The following is a 14,843-nucleotide window of genomic DNA, read 5'->3' on the forward strand; positions in this document are numbered from 1 at the left end:
CTGTATAAAGTGTTGTGAGATCTGTCCCTGTATAAAGTGTTGAGGTCTTTCCCTGTATAAAGTGTTGTGAGATGTGTCCATGTATAAAGTGTTGAGGTCTTTCCCTGTATAAAGGGTTGTGAGATCTGTCCCTGTATAAAGTGTTGTGAGATCTTTCCATATATAAAGTGTTGTGAGATCTGTCCCTGTATAAAGTGTTGAGATCTGTCCCTGTATAAAGTGTTGAGATCTTTCCCTGTATAAAGTGTTGTGAGATCTGTCCCTGTATAAAGTGTTGTGAGATCTGTCCCTGTATAAAGTGTTGTGAGATGTGTCCCTGTATAAAATGTTGTGAGATGTGTCCCTGTATAAAGTGTTGTGATATCTTTCCCTGTATAAAGTGTTGTGAGATCTTTCCCTGTATAAAGTGTTGTGATATCTTTCCCTGTATAAAGTGTTGAGATCAGTCCCTGTATAAAGTGTTGTGAGATCTGTCCCTGTATAAAGTGTTGAGATCTGTCCCTGTATAAAGTGTTGTGAGATCTGTCCCTGTATAAAGTGTTGTGAGATATTTCCCTGTATAAAGTGTTGTGAGATCTGTCTCTGTATAAAGTGTTGTGAGATCTTTCCCTATATAAAGTGTTGTGAGATCTGTCCCTGTATAAAGTGTTGAGATCTGTCCCTGTATAAAGTGTTGTGAGATCTGTCCCTGTATAAAGTGTTGTGAGATCTGTCCCTGTATAAAGTGTTGTGAGATCTGTCCCTGTATAAAGTGTTGTGAGATCTGTCCCTGTATAAATTGTTGTGAGATCTGTCCCTGTATAAAGTGTTGTGAGATCTGTCCCTGTATAAAGTGTTGTGAGATCTGTCCCTGTATAAAGTGTTGTGAGATCTTTCCCTGTATAAAGTGTTGTGAGATCTGTCCCTGTATAAAGTGTTGTGAGATATTTCCCTGTATAAAGTGTTGAGATATGTCCCTGTATAAAGTGTTGTGAGATCTGTCCCTGTATAAAGTGTTGTGAGATCTGTCCCTGTATAAAGTGTTGTGAGATCTGTCACTGTATAAAGTGTTGTGAGATCTTTCCCTGTATAAAGTGTTGTGAGATCTGTCCCTGTATAAAGTGTTGTGAGATCTGTCCATGTATAAAGTGTTGTGAGATCTGTCCCTGTATAAAGTGTTGGGAGATCTTTCCCTGTATAAAGTGTTGTGAGATGTGTCCCTGTATAAAGTGTTGAGATCTTTCCCTGTATAAAGTGTTGAGGTCTTTCCCTGTATAAAGTGTTGTGAGATCTGTCCCTGTATAAAGTGTTGTGAGATCTGTCCCTGTATAAAGTGTTGTGAGATCTTTCTATGTATAAAGTGTTGTGAGATCTGTCCCTGTATAAAGTGTTGAGATCTGTCCCTGTATATAGTGTTGAGATCTTTCCCTGTATAAAGTGTTGTGAGATCTGTCCCTGTATAAAGTGTTGAGGTCTTTCCCTGTATAAAGTGTTGTGAGATGTGTCCCTGTATAAAGTGTTGAGATCTTTCCCTGTATAAAGTGTTGAGGTCTTTCCCTGTATAAAGTGTTGTGAGATCTGTCCCTGTATAAAGTGTTGAGATCTGTCCCTGTATAAAGTGTTGAGATCTTTCCCTGTATAAAGTGTTGGGAGATCTGTCCCTGTATAAAGTGTTGTGAGATCTGTCCCTGTATAAAGTGTTGTGAGATCTGTCCCTGTATAAAGTGTTGGGAGATCTTTCCCTGTATAAAGTGTTGTGAGATGTGTCCCTGTATAAAGTGTTGAGATCTTTCCCTGTATAAAGTGTTGAGGTCTTTCCCTGTATAAAGTGTTGTGAGATCTGTCCCTGTATAAAGTGTTGTGAGATCTGTCCCTGTATAAAGTGTTGTGAGATCTGTCCCTGTATAAAGTGTTGTGAGATCTTTCTATGTATAAAGTGTTGTGAGATCTGTCCCTGTATAAAGTGTTGAGATCTGTCCCTGTATAAAGTGTTGTGAGATCTGTCCCTGTATAAAGTGTTGTGAGATCTGTCCCTGTATAAAGTGTTGAGATCTGTCCCTGTATATAGTGTTGAGATCTTTCCCTGTATAAAGTGTTGTGAGATCTGTCCCTGTATAAAGTGTTGAGGTCTTTCCCTGTATAAAGTGTTGTGAGATGTGTCCTTTGTATAAAGTGTTGAGATCTTTCCCTGTATAAAGTGTTGAGGTCTTTCCCTGTATAAAGTGTTGTGAGATCTGTCCCCGTATAAAGTGTTGTGAGATCTGTCCCTGTATAAAGTGTTGTGAGATCTTTCCATATATAAAGTGTTGTGAGATCTGTCCCTGTATAAAGTGTTGAGATCTGTCCCTGTATAAAGTGTTGAGATCTTTCCCTGTATAAAGTGTTGTGAGATCTGTCCCTGTATAAAGTGTTGTGAGATCTGTCCCTGTATAAAGTGTTGTGAGATCTGTCCTGTATAAAATGTTGTGAGATGTGTCCCTGTATAAAGTGTTGTGATATCTTTCCCTGTATAAAGTGTTGTGAGATCTTTCCCTGTATAAAGTGTTGTGATATCTTTCCCTGTATAAAGTGTTGAGATCAGTCCCTGTATAAAGTGTTGTGAGATCTGTCCCTGTATAAAGTGTTGAGATCTGTCCCTGTATAAAGTGTTGTGAGATCTGTCCCTGTATAAAGTGTTGTGAGATCTTTCCCTGTATAAAGTGTTGTGAGATCTGTCCCTGTATAAAGTGTTGTGAGATATGTCCCTGTATAAAGTGTTGTGAGATCTGTCCCTGTATAAAGTGTTGAGATCTGTCCCTGTATAAAGTGTTGTGAGATCTGTCCCTGTATAAAGTGTTGTGAGATCTGTCCCTGTATAAAGTGTTGTGAGATCTGTCCCTGTATAAAGTGTTGTGAGATCTGTCCCTGTATAAAGTTTTGTGAGATCTTTCCCTGTATAAAGTGTTGTGAGATCTGTCCCTGTATAAAGTGTTGTGAGATCTGTCCATGTATAAAGTGTTGTGAGATCTGTCCCTGTATAAAGTGTTGGGAGATCTTTCCCTGTATAAAGTGTTGTGAGATGTGTCCCTGTATAAAGTGTTGAGATCTTTCCCTGTATAAAGTGTTGAGGTCTTTCCCTGTATAAAGTGTTGTGAGATCTGTCCCTGTATAAAGTGTTGTGAGATATTTCCCTGTATAAAGTGTTGGGAGATCTGTCCCTGTATAAAGTGTTGTGAGATCTTTCCCTGTATAAAGTGTTGTGAGATGTGTCCCTGTATAAAGTGTTGAGATCTTTCCCTGTATAAAGTGTTGAGGTCTTTCCCTGTATAAAGTGTTGTGAGATCTGTCCCTGTATAAAGTGTTGTGAGATCTGTCCCTGTATAAAGTGTTGTGAGATCTTTCCATGTATAAAGTGTTGTGAGATCTTTCCCTGTATAAAGTGTTGAGATCTTTCCCTGTATAAAGTGTTGTGAGATCTGTCCCTGTATAAAGTGTTGAGGTCTTTCCCTGTATAAAGTGTTGTGAGATGTGTCCATGTATAAAGTGTTGAGGTCTTTCCCTGTATAAAGGGTTGTGAGATCTGTCCCTGTATAAAGTGTTGTGAGATCTTTCCATATATAAAGTGTTGTGAGATCTGTCCCTGTATAAAGTGTTGAGATCTGTCCCTGTATAAAGTGTTGAGATCTTTCCCTGTATAAAGTGTTGTGAGATCTGTCCCTGTATAAAGTGTTGTGAGATCTGTCCCTGTATAAAGTGTTGTGAGATGTGTCCCTGTATAAAGTGTTGTGAGATGTGTCCCTGTATAAAGTGTTGTGATATCTTTCCCTGTATAAAGTGTTGTGAGATCTTTCCCTGTATAAAGTGTTGTGATATCTTTCCCTGTATAAAGTGTTGAGATCAGTCCCTGTATAAAGTGTTGTGAGATCTGTCCCTGTATAAAGTGTTGAGATCTGTCCCTGTATAAAGTGTTGTGAGATCTGTCCCTGTATAAAGTGTTGTGAGATCTTTCCCTGTATAAAGTGTTGTGAGATCTGTCTCTGTATAAAGTGTTGTGAGATCTTTCCCTATATAAAGTGTTGTGAGATCTGTCCCTGTATAAAGTGTTGAGATCTGTCCCTGTATAAAGTGTTGTGAGATCTGTCCCTGTATAAAGTGTTGTGAGATCTGTCCCTGTATAAAGTGTTGTGAGATCTGTCCCTGTATAAAGTGTTGTGAGATCTGTCCCTGTATAAAGTGTTGTGAGATCTGTCCCTGTATAAAGTGTTGTGAGATCTGTCCCTGTATAAAGTGTTGTGAGATCTGTCCCTGTATAAAGTGTTGTGAGATCTTTCCCTGTATAAAGTGTTGTGAGATCTGTCCCTGTATAAAGTGTTGTGAGATATTTCCCTGTATAAAGTGTTGAGATATGTCCCTGTATAAAGTGTTGTGAGATCTTTCCCTGTATAAAGTGTTGTGAGATCTGTCCCTGTATAAAGTGTTGTGAGATCTGTCCCTGTATAAAGTGTTGTGAGATCTTTCCCTGTATAAAGTGTTGTGAGATCTGTCCCTGTATAAAGTGTTGTGAGATCTGTCCATGTATAAAGTGTTGTGAGATCTGTCCCTGTATAAAGTGTTGGGAGATCTTTCCCTGTATAAAGTGTTGTGAGATGTGTCCCTGTATAAAGTGTTGAGATCTTTCCCTGTATAAAGTGTTGAGGTCTTTCCCTGTATAAAGTGTTGTGAGATCTGTCCCTGTATAAAGTGTTGTGAGATCTGTCCCTGTATAAAGTGTTGTGAGATGTGTCCCTGTATAAAGTGTTGTGAGACGTGTCCCTGTATAAAGTGTTGTGAGATGTGTCCCTGTATAAAGTGTTGAGATCTTTCCCTGTATAAAGTGTTGAGGTCTTTCCCTGTATAAAGTGTTGTGAGATCTGTCCCTGTATAAAGTGTTGAGATCTGTCCCTGTATAAAGTGTTGAGATCTTTCCCTGTATAAAGTGTTGGGAGATCTGTCCCTGTATAAAGTGTTGTGAGATCTGTCCCTGTATAAAGTGTTGTGAGATCTGTCCCTGTATAAAGTGTTGTGAGATGTGTCCCTGTATAAAATGTTGTGAGACGTGTCCCTGTATAAAGTGTTGTGATATCTTTCCCTGTATAAAGTGTTGTGAGATCTTTCCCTGTATAAAGTGTTGTGAGATATGTCCCTGTATAAAATGTTGTGAGATCTGCCCCTGTATAAAGTGTTGTGAGATCTTTCCCTGTATAAAGTGTTGTGAGATCTTTCCCTGTATAAAGTGTTGTGAGATCTTTCCCTGTATAAAGTGTTGTGAGATTTTTCCCTGTATAAAGTGTTGAGATCTTTCCCTGTATAAAGTGTCCAGATCTTTCCCTGTATAAAGTGTCCAGATCTTTCCATTTTTTACATTTACATTTTAGTCATTTAGCAGACGCTCTAATCCAGAGCGATTTACATGAGCAATTAGGGTTAAGTGCCTTGCTTAAGGGTGCCTTTCCCAGGGTGCAGTGTGTTTGAGATGTTCATACTGTACAGATGTCGTATCATAATTTGAGCCAGTGTGCTACAGCAGGAAAATAATACTGCAGCAGCAGGAAATGTGAATTGTAATGTGGATTATAATAAATTGAGGGGTTGCTATATTTTTCAGAAGGGAAAATCAAGTCGGAAATGTTAAAGTGGAAATCACAAACTTTAGATGCCTTTTTCAACCTTGAATACACTACTATTTACATTTCCTGCTCTGCTGGAAAAGTCCTGCGACAACAGGATGATCCCTAACCCTAACCCGACCAAGCAGTCAGTGTATACCAGACACATGTATGACCCATGCCCTTCTGACTTGCTCTCTCTCCTAACTTTCCTGTCTCCTCTCCAAATAAAATCACACAAAACTGTTGACTGTCAGATATAATCTGGTAGTGATGAACTCTCTGAGTAACGTCCCTCCAGTTGAAGACCCTGGTGCTTGTCTAATAGGCTGCAAGGGGAACCGCCCCTCCCCCTCCCTACCTGGTGCTTGTCTAATAGGCTGCAAGGGGAACCGCCCCTCCCCCTCCCTACCTGGTGCTTGTCTAATAGGCTGCAAGGGGAACCGCCCCTCCCCCTCCCTACCTGGTGCTTGTCTAATAGGCTGCAAGGGAAACCGCCCCTCCCCCTCCCTACCTGGTGCTTGTCTAATAGGCTGCAAGGATAACCGCCCCTCCCCCTCCCGACAACTATCGATAGACGCAGTATAAACCAGCCTTTAGTCTTGAAATCTTTGACTGTTTAGAACACTACCGTACTCACTCTGTTTAGCACATGGCCTCACATGGTCTACCCTGCTAGCCTACCCTGCCACTACCGTACTCACTCTGTTTAGCACATGGCCTCACATGTGAATCCTTAAAGAGATGGGTGGGGCTAAGGCTTAAGAGGGTGTGAACGATGCTGAATGGGTGTCGACAAAGAAGAGCTCTCCAGTAGGTGTACCAAAACATTCAAGGGACATTTTCTCAAAAGTCAGGTTACAAGTTTATCAACTTTCAAAGCAGAATTACTTTCCCATTGTTCCTCAACTGTAGTGTGTGATATACCATTTTCTAGCTCCGAGTCTCTACTTTTATCCAATGTAAAAAACACAATTTCAAATTTTGCTACATAATTGAGCCGGTCGGTCACAAAAGCAATTGCAACACATTCTAAAAAAAATCATACTTTAATCAAAGGAGTCATTTTATATTCTTCCCATAGTTACTGAGATATTGTCATTTTTTATGGGAATCCAGTGCATCCTTTTATAAAGAAGGAAACTGTGTCAGATTTACAATAACCAACTGAAGGTACAGAGGATGAAAGTACTAGGTAGATTGAAAACTCAAGATATTAACGGAGCATATATTGGCAGACATTTTAGGAACATGAGAACATGGAACAACTGACAATCCAAGATGGATGCACATAAACCACACATCATGATTCAAGTAACAACATGATTTTGGTCTATTCATCATTATACAGTATAGCTGTGTCCCAAATGGCACCCTATTCCCTACGTAGTGCACTACTTTTAACCAGAGCCCTATGTAGCACACTATATAGGGAATAGGGTGCTATTTGTAACGCAGCCCCATGTTTCTGGTCTGTTTTATACAGTCTGTATATCCCTGATGGTTCAATAAGCAGTAACACCATTGGCCAGGTAGCGTTGTGCTGTAGTGGAAGGTGTTTCACGTAGATTCATTGGTGAACCAGTTCATAACGTGCTCCTGGTTCTCTGCCACCCATTTGATGTTGGCCGTAGTCTTCTCAATAGCCTGCTCCAGAGCCAGCGTCCCGGAGCCAAACCCTACATGGGCATTGTCCTCTTTAAACTGCTTCAGCTGAAAAACAAATCCATACAATTATAGAAACATCGTAGAAATCAGAATACTGACTCAACAATGTTGCACTTTCTAACTAATTTGAGACGGAGGAAAACAAGCTCTGTTTCCCTGAAACCATACATACATACATACCTCTAGCTTAATTTATACCTTACGTACGTATAAGCTGAGCAAAATGAGGATCCTGTGTTCTAGCGGTGAGTTTGTAATTGCGGAGCTGCATACCTCTGTATATATTTGGTACGCAGCTACGCAGGATCGCCATTCTACGTAGCTAATTGTAGTTGTAGCGCTGGGTACGGTATAAATTAGGCTTGACACCAAGCATTATCATCCAGCTCTATTAACAGACCTCTACACAGTGGGACAGACAGGAAACAGCCCAGGGCTGCACAACCCTGTTCCTGGACAGCTGCCGTCATGTAGGTTTTCACCCAAACCCTGTTCCTGGACAGCTACCCTCCTGTAGGTTTTCACCCCAACCCTGTTCCTGGACAGCTACCGTCCTGTAGGTTTTAACTCCAACCCTGTTCCTGGACAGCTACCGTCATGTAGGTTTTCACCCCAACCCTGTTCCTGGACAGCTACCGTCCTGTAGGTTTTAACTCCAACCCTGTTCCTGGACAGCTACCGTCATGTAGGTTTTCACCCCAACCCTGTTCCTGGACAGCTACCCTCCTGTAGGTTTTAACTCCAACCCTGTTCCTGGACAGCTACCGTCCTGTAGGTTTTCACCCCAACCCTGTTCCTGGACAGCTGCCGTCATGTAGGTTTTCGCTCTAATAATTAGCTGGTTGATAAGCTGAATCAGGTTAGTTACAACAGGGTTGGGGTGAAAACTTGCAGGAGGTTAGCTCTCCAGGAACAGGGTTGGGGTGAAAACTTGCAGGAGGTTAGCTCTCCAGGAACAGGGTTGGGGTGAAAACTTGCAGGAGGTTAGCTCTCCAGGAACAGGGTTGGGCAGCCCTGCTTCAGCTCAAGGCCACAGTACCAACCTGCTTCAGCTCAAACTCAGTAGAGAATCTCCTGGTCACACCGTTGAGGAGGTTAGAAAATGAGAAGGATCCTCCACCATATCTACAAGATAGAGAGGGATACAGAGATACATTATTATTATCATTACTTAGTGAATGAAACGTAAATCAGATTCTCTGATACATATTCACGGGAAGTTACATGATGTCCAATAGCCCCATCTAGACTTACACTGTAAATATGTAGTTCAAAATAACCCTGATGACTTACACTGTAAATATGTAGTTCAAAATAACCCTGATGACTTACACTGTAAATATGTAGTTCAAAATAACCCTGATGACTTACACTGTAAATATGTAGTTCAAAATAACCCTGATGACTTACACTGTAAATATGTAGTTCAAAATAACCCCGATGACTTACACTGTAAATATGTAGTTCAAAATAACCCTGATGACTTACACTGTAAATATGTAGTTCAAAATAACCCCGATGACTTACACTGTAAATATGTAGTTCAAAATAACCCTGATGACTTACACTGTAAATATCTATTTCCACCTAGTTAAGAGATGTACTGTAGAGGTGTGGATGAATTTTCTACAGGATTGAGGTCAGGGCTTTGTGATGGCCACTCCAATACCTTGACTTTGTTGTCCTTAAGCCATTTTGCCACAACTTTGGAAGTATGCTTGGGGTCATTGTCCATTTGGAAGACCCATTTGCTACCAAGCTTTAACTTCCTGACTGATGTCTTGAGATGTTGCTTCAATATATCCTTATTTACTTGTGTCATTCACAAAGTAGATGTCCTAACTGACTTGCCAAAACTATAGTTTGTTAACAAGAAATTTGTAGAATGGTTGAAAAACTATTTTTAATGACTCCTAAGTGTATGTAAACTTCCGACTTCAACTCTAGTTCCACCGAGCCCTGAAGACTTACTCTGTATAGATGTAGTTCCACCGAGCCCTGTTGACTTACTCTGTGTAGATGTAGTTCCACCGAGCCCTGAAGACTTACTCTGTATAGATGTAGTTCCACCGAGCCCTGAAGACTTACTCTGTATAGATGTAGTTCCACCGAGCCCTGAAGACTTACTCTGTATAGATGTAGTTCCACCGAGCCCTGAAGACTTACTCTGTATAGATGTAGTTCCACCGAGCCCTGATGACTTACTCTGTATAGATGTAGTTCCACCTAGACTTACTCTGTATAGATGTAGTTCCACCGAGCCCTGAAGACTTACTCTGTATAGATGTAGTTCCACCGAGCCCTGATGACTTACTCTGTATAGATGTAGTTCCACCGAGCCCTGATGACTTACTCTGTATAGATGTAGTTCCACCGACCCCTGAAGACTTACTCTGTATAGATGTAGTTCCACCGAGCTCTGAAGACTTACTCTGTATAGATGTAGTTCCACCGAGCCCTGATGACTTACTCTGTATAGATGTAGTTCCACCGAGCCCTGTTGACTTACTCTGTATAGATGTAGTTCCACCGAGCCCTGTTGACTTACTCTGTATAGATGTAGTTCCACCGAGCCCTGAAGACTTACTCTGTATAGATGTAGTTCCACCGAGCCCTGAAGACTTACTCTGTATAGATGTAGTTCCACCGAGCCCTGTTGACTTACTCTGTATAGATGTAGTTCCACCGAGCCCTGATGACTTACTCTGTATAGATGTAGTTCCACCGAGCCCTGAAGACTTACTCTGTATAGATGTAGTTCCACCGAGCCCTGAAGACTTACTCTGTATAGATGTAGTTCCACCGAGCCCTGAAGACTTACTCTGTATAGATGTAGTTCCACCGAGCCCTGAAGACTTACTCTGTATAGATGTAGTTCCACCGAGCCCTGAAGACTTACTCTGTATAGATGTAGTTCCACCGAGCCCTGAAGACTTACTCTGTATAGATGTAGTTCCACCGAGCCCTGAAGACTTACTCTGTATAGATGTAGTTCCACCGAGCCCTGAAGACTTACTCTGTATAGATGTAGTTCCACCGAGCCCTGAAGACTTACTCTGTATAGATGTAGTTCCACCGAGCCCTGAAGACTTACTCTGTATAGATGTAGTTCCACCGAGCCCTGAAGACTTACTCTGTATAGATGTAGTTCCACCGAGCCCTGAAGACTTACTCTGTATAGATGTAGTTCCACCGAGCCCTGAAGACTTACTCTGTATAGATGTAGTTCCACCGAGCCCTGAAGACTTACTCTGTATAGATGTAGTTCCACCGAGCCCTGATGACTTACTCTGTATAGATGTAGTTCCACCGAGCCCTGAAGACTTACTCTGTATAGATGTAGTTCCACCGAGCCCTGAAGACTTACTCTGTATAGATGTAGTTCCACCGAGCCCTGATGACTTACTCTGTATAGATGTAGTTCCACCGAGCCCTGATGAAGTCCCAGGCCAGGGGCGTCCCCACCACGTTCCCAGCGATGTAGCCGATGGTGGAGGTGCTGTCCTGCTTACGGATCTTAGCTGGATCCAGGGAATAATCCAGATACCTGTAGTTTCAACACAAAAAAAGGGATTTAGGATTTGACCTAAATCAGATCTTTTACCTAGTCATGGTGCTCTAAACATGCCCTAATTCCCATAGGATCACAGCCATTTTAAAAGCGCAGGGCTTGTGCAATGTAATTTTTCATTTTACAGGAATAATTGTTCACATACAGGAGTGATATACAGTGCCTTCAGAAAGTATTCACACCCCTTGACTTTTTCCACATTTGGTTGTGTTACAGACTGAATTTAAAGTTGATTACACTGGCCTACACCAACGGGGGGATTACACTGGCCTACACCAACGGGGGGGTTACACTGGCCTACACCAACGGGGGGATTACACTGGCCTACACCAACGGGGGGTTACACTGGCCTACACCAACGGGGGATTACACTGGCCTACACCAACGGGGGGATTACACTGGCCTACACCAACGGGGGATTACACTGGCCTACACCAACGGGGGATTACACTGGCCTACACCAACGGGGGATTACACTGGCCTACACCAACGGGGGATTACACTGGCCTACACCAACGGGGGGTTACACTGGCCCACACCAACGGGGGATTACACTGGCCTACACCAACGGGGGGGTTACACTGGCCTTACTCCAACGGGGGGATTACACTGGCCTACACCAACGGGGGGGTTACACTGGCCTACACCAACGGGGGGATTACACTGGCCTACACCAACGGGGGGGTTACACTGGCCTACACCAACGGGGGGTTACACTGGCCTACACCAACGGGGGGATTACACTGGCCTACACCAACGGGGGGTTACACTGGCCTACACCAACGGGGGGATTACACTGGCCTACACCAACGGGGGGATTACACTGGCCTACACCAACGGGGGGATTACACTGGCCTACACCAACGGGGGGGTTACACTGGCCCACACCAACGGGGGGATTACACTGGCCTACACCAACGGGGGGGTTACACTGGCCTACACCAACGGGGGGATTACACTGGCCTACACCAACGGGGGGCCAGTATGAAAAATTCATGCACTCACTAATTGTAAGTCGCTCTGGATAAGAACGTCTGCTAAATGACTAAAATGTAAATGTAATATCCCATAATGTCAAAGTGGAATTATGTTTTTCAAAATGTTTACAAATTAATTACAAATGAAAAGCTGAAATGTCTTGAGTCAATAACTATTCAACCCCTTTGTTATGGCAAGCCTAAATAAGTTCAGGAGTAAGAATTAGCTTAACTAGTCACATAATTAGTTGCATGGACTCACTCTGTGTGCAATAATAGCATTTAACATGATTTTTGAACGACTACTTCATCTCTGTACCCCCCACAATTATCTGTAAGGTCCCTCAGTCGAGAACTGAATTTCAAACACAGATTCAACCACAAAGACCAGGGAGGTTTTCCAATGCCTCACAAAGAAGGACACCTATTGGTAGATGGGTAAAAAAATTAAATAAATGCAGACATTTAATATCCCTTTGAGCATGGTGGAGTTATTAATTACACTTTGGATGGTGTATCAATACACCTAGTCACTACATAGATATAGGCGTCCTTCCTAACTCAGTTGCCGGAGAGGAAGGAAACCACTGAGGGATTTCATCATGAGGCCAATGGTGACTTTAAAACAGTTACAGAGTTTAATGGCTGTGATAGGAGAAAACTGAGGATTGGTCAACAACATTGCAGTTACTCCACAATAATAACCTAATTGACTGATTGAAAAGAAGGAAGACTGTACAGAATAAACATATTCCAAAACCTTCATCCTGTTTTCAACAAGGCATTAAAGTAATACTGCAAAAAATGTGACAAAACATTTAACTTTTTGTCCTGAATACAAAGTGTTATGTTTGGGGCAACTCCAACACAACACATTACTGAGTACAACTCTCCATATTTTCAAGCATAGTGGTGGCTGAATCATGTTATGGGTATGCTTGTAATCGTTAAGGACTGGGGAGTTTGTCAGGATAAAAAATAAATGGAATGGAGGTAAACACAGGCAAATGCCTAGAGGAAAACCTGGTTCAGTCTGCTTTCCAACAGACACTGGGAAATTAATTCAAGGCCAAATACACACTGGAGTTGCTTACCAAGAAGACAGTGAATGTTCCTGAGTGGCCGAGTTTTAGACTTAAATCTACTTGAAAATCTATGGCAAGACCTGAAAATGGTTGTCTAGCAATGATCAACAACCAATTTGACAGAGCTTGAAGAATTTTGAAAAGAATAACGGGCAAATGTTGCACAATCCAGGTGTGTAAAGCTCTTAGAGACTTACCCAGAAAGACTCACAGCTGTAATCGCTGCCAAAGGTGATTCTAGCATGTATTGACTCAGGGGTGTGAATACTTATGTATATTAGATATTTCTGTATTTCATTTTCAATAAATGTGCAAACATTTCTAAAAACATGTTTTCACTTTGTCATTATGGGGTATTGTGTGTACATTTACATTTTAGTCATTTAGCAGACGCTCTTATCCAGAGCGACTTACAGGAGCAATTAGGGTTAAGTGCCTTGCTCAAGGGCACATTGACAGATTTTTTACCTAGTCGGCTCGGGGATTAGAACCAGCGACCTTTCGGTTACTGGCACAACGCTCTTAACCACTAAGCTACCTGCCTGCATCTGAGGAGAAAGCTGAAGCCTCTATCTATCCATTGGTGTAAATATATCCCCTGTCTGAAGCCTCTATCTATCCATTGGTGTAAATATATCCCCTGTCTGAAGCCTCTACCTATCCATTGGTGTAAATATATCCCCTGTCTGAAGCCTCTACCTATCCATTGGTGTAAATATATCCCCTGTCTGAAGCCTCTATCTATCCATTGGTGTAAATATATCCCCTGTCTGAAGCCTCTACCTATCCATTGGTGTAAATATATCCCCTGTCTGAAGCCTCTATCTATCCATTGGTGTAAATATATCCCCTGTCTGAAGCCTCTACCTATCCATTGGTGTAAATATATCCCCTGTCTGAAACCTCTACCTATCCATTGGTGTAAATATATCCCCTGTCTGAAGCCTCTACCTATCCATTGGTGTAAATATATCCCCTGTCTGAAGCCTCTATCTATCCATTGGTGTAAATATATCCCCTGTCTGAAGCCTCTACCTATCCATTGGTGTAAATATATCCCCTGTCTGAAACCTCTACCTATCCATTGGTGTAAATATATCCCCTGTCTGAAGCCTCTATCTATCCATTGGTGTAAATATATCCCCTGTCTGAAGCCTCTACCTATCCATTGGTGTAAATATATCCCCTGTCTGAAACCTCTACCTATCCATTGGTGTAAATATATCCCCTGTCTGAAACCTCTACCTATCCATTGGTGTAAATATATCCCCTGTCTGAAACCTCTACCTATCCATTGGTGTAAATATATCCCCTGTCTGAAACCTCTACCTATCCATTGGTGTAAATATATCCCCTGTCTGAAACCTCTACCTATCCATTGGTGTAAATATATCCCCTGTCTGAAGCCTCTACCTATCCATTGGTGTAAATATATCCCCTGTCTGAAACCTCTACCTATCCATTGGTGTAAATATATCCCCTGTCTGAAGCCTCTATCTATCCATTGGTGTAAATATATCCCCTGTCTGAAGCCTCTACCTATCCATTGGTGTAAATATATCCCCTGTCTGAAACCTCTACCTATCCATTGGTGTAAATATATCCCCTGTCTGAAACCTCTACCTATCCATTGGTGTAAATATATCCCCTGTCTGAAACCTCTACCTATCCATTGGTGTAAATATATCCCCTGTCTGAAACCTCTACCTATCCATTGGTGTAAATATATCCCCTGTCTGAAACCTCTACCTATCCATTGGTGTAAATATATCCCCTGTCTGAAGCCTCTACCTATCCATTGGTGTAAATATATCCCCTGTCTGAAGCCTCTACCTATCCATTGGTGTAAATATATCCCCTGTCTGAAACCTCTACCTATCCATTGGTGTAAATATATCCCCTGTCTGAAACCTCTACCTATCCATTGGTGTAAATATAT

General features: G+C 41.9%; 1 protein-coding gene across 2 annotated transcripts in view; it reads right to left on the reverse strand.

The window, feature by feature from the left end:
• Positions 1-6,637: 6,637 nt before the first annotated feature.
• LOC121555638 (aminopeptidase N) overlaps positions 6,638-14,843 on the reverse strand; it is a 152,475-nt gene continuing 144,269 nt past the window's right edge. For both annotated transcript variants that reach the window (XM_041869465.2, XM_041869464.2), the window contains exons 20-22: positions 10,678-10,818; positions 8,315-8,396; positions 6,638-7,316 (exon numbers count right to left, since the gene is read on the reverse strand). In XM_041869465.2, the coding sequence (XP_041725399.1) occupies positions 7,164-7,316; positions 8,315-8,396; positions 10,678-10,818 (376 nt within the window). In that variant the 3' untranslated portion in view covers positions 6,638-7,163. The remainder of the gene's footprint in view (positions 7,317-8,314; positions 8,397-10,677; positions 10,819-14,843) is intronic.

Source organism: Coregonus clupeaformis, unplaced genomic scaffold, assembly GCF_020615455.1.
Source record: "Coregonus clupeaformis isolate EN_2021a unplaced genomic scaffold, ASM2061545v1 scaf0050, whole genome shotgun sequence".
NCBI classification, from domain to species: domain Eukaryota; kingdom Metazoa; phylum Chordata; class Actinopteri; order Salmoniformes; family Salmonidae; genus Coregonus; species Coregonus clupeaformis.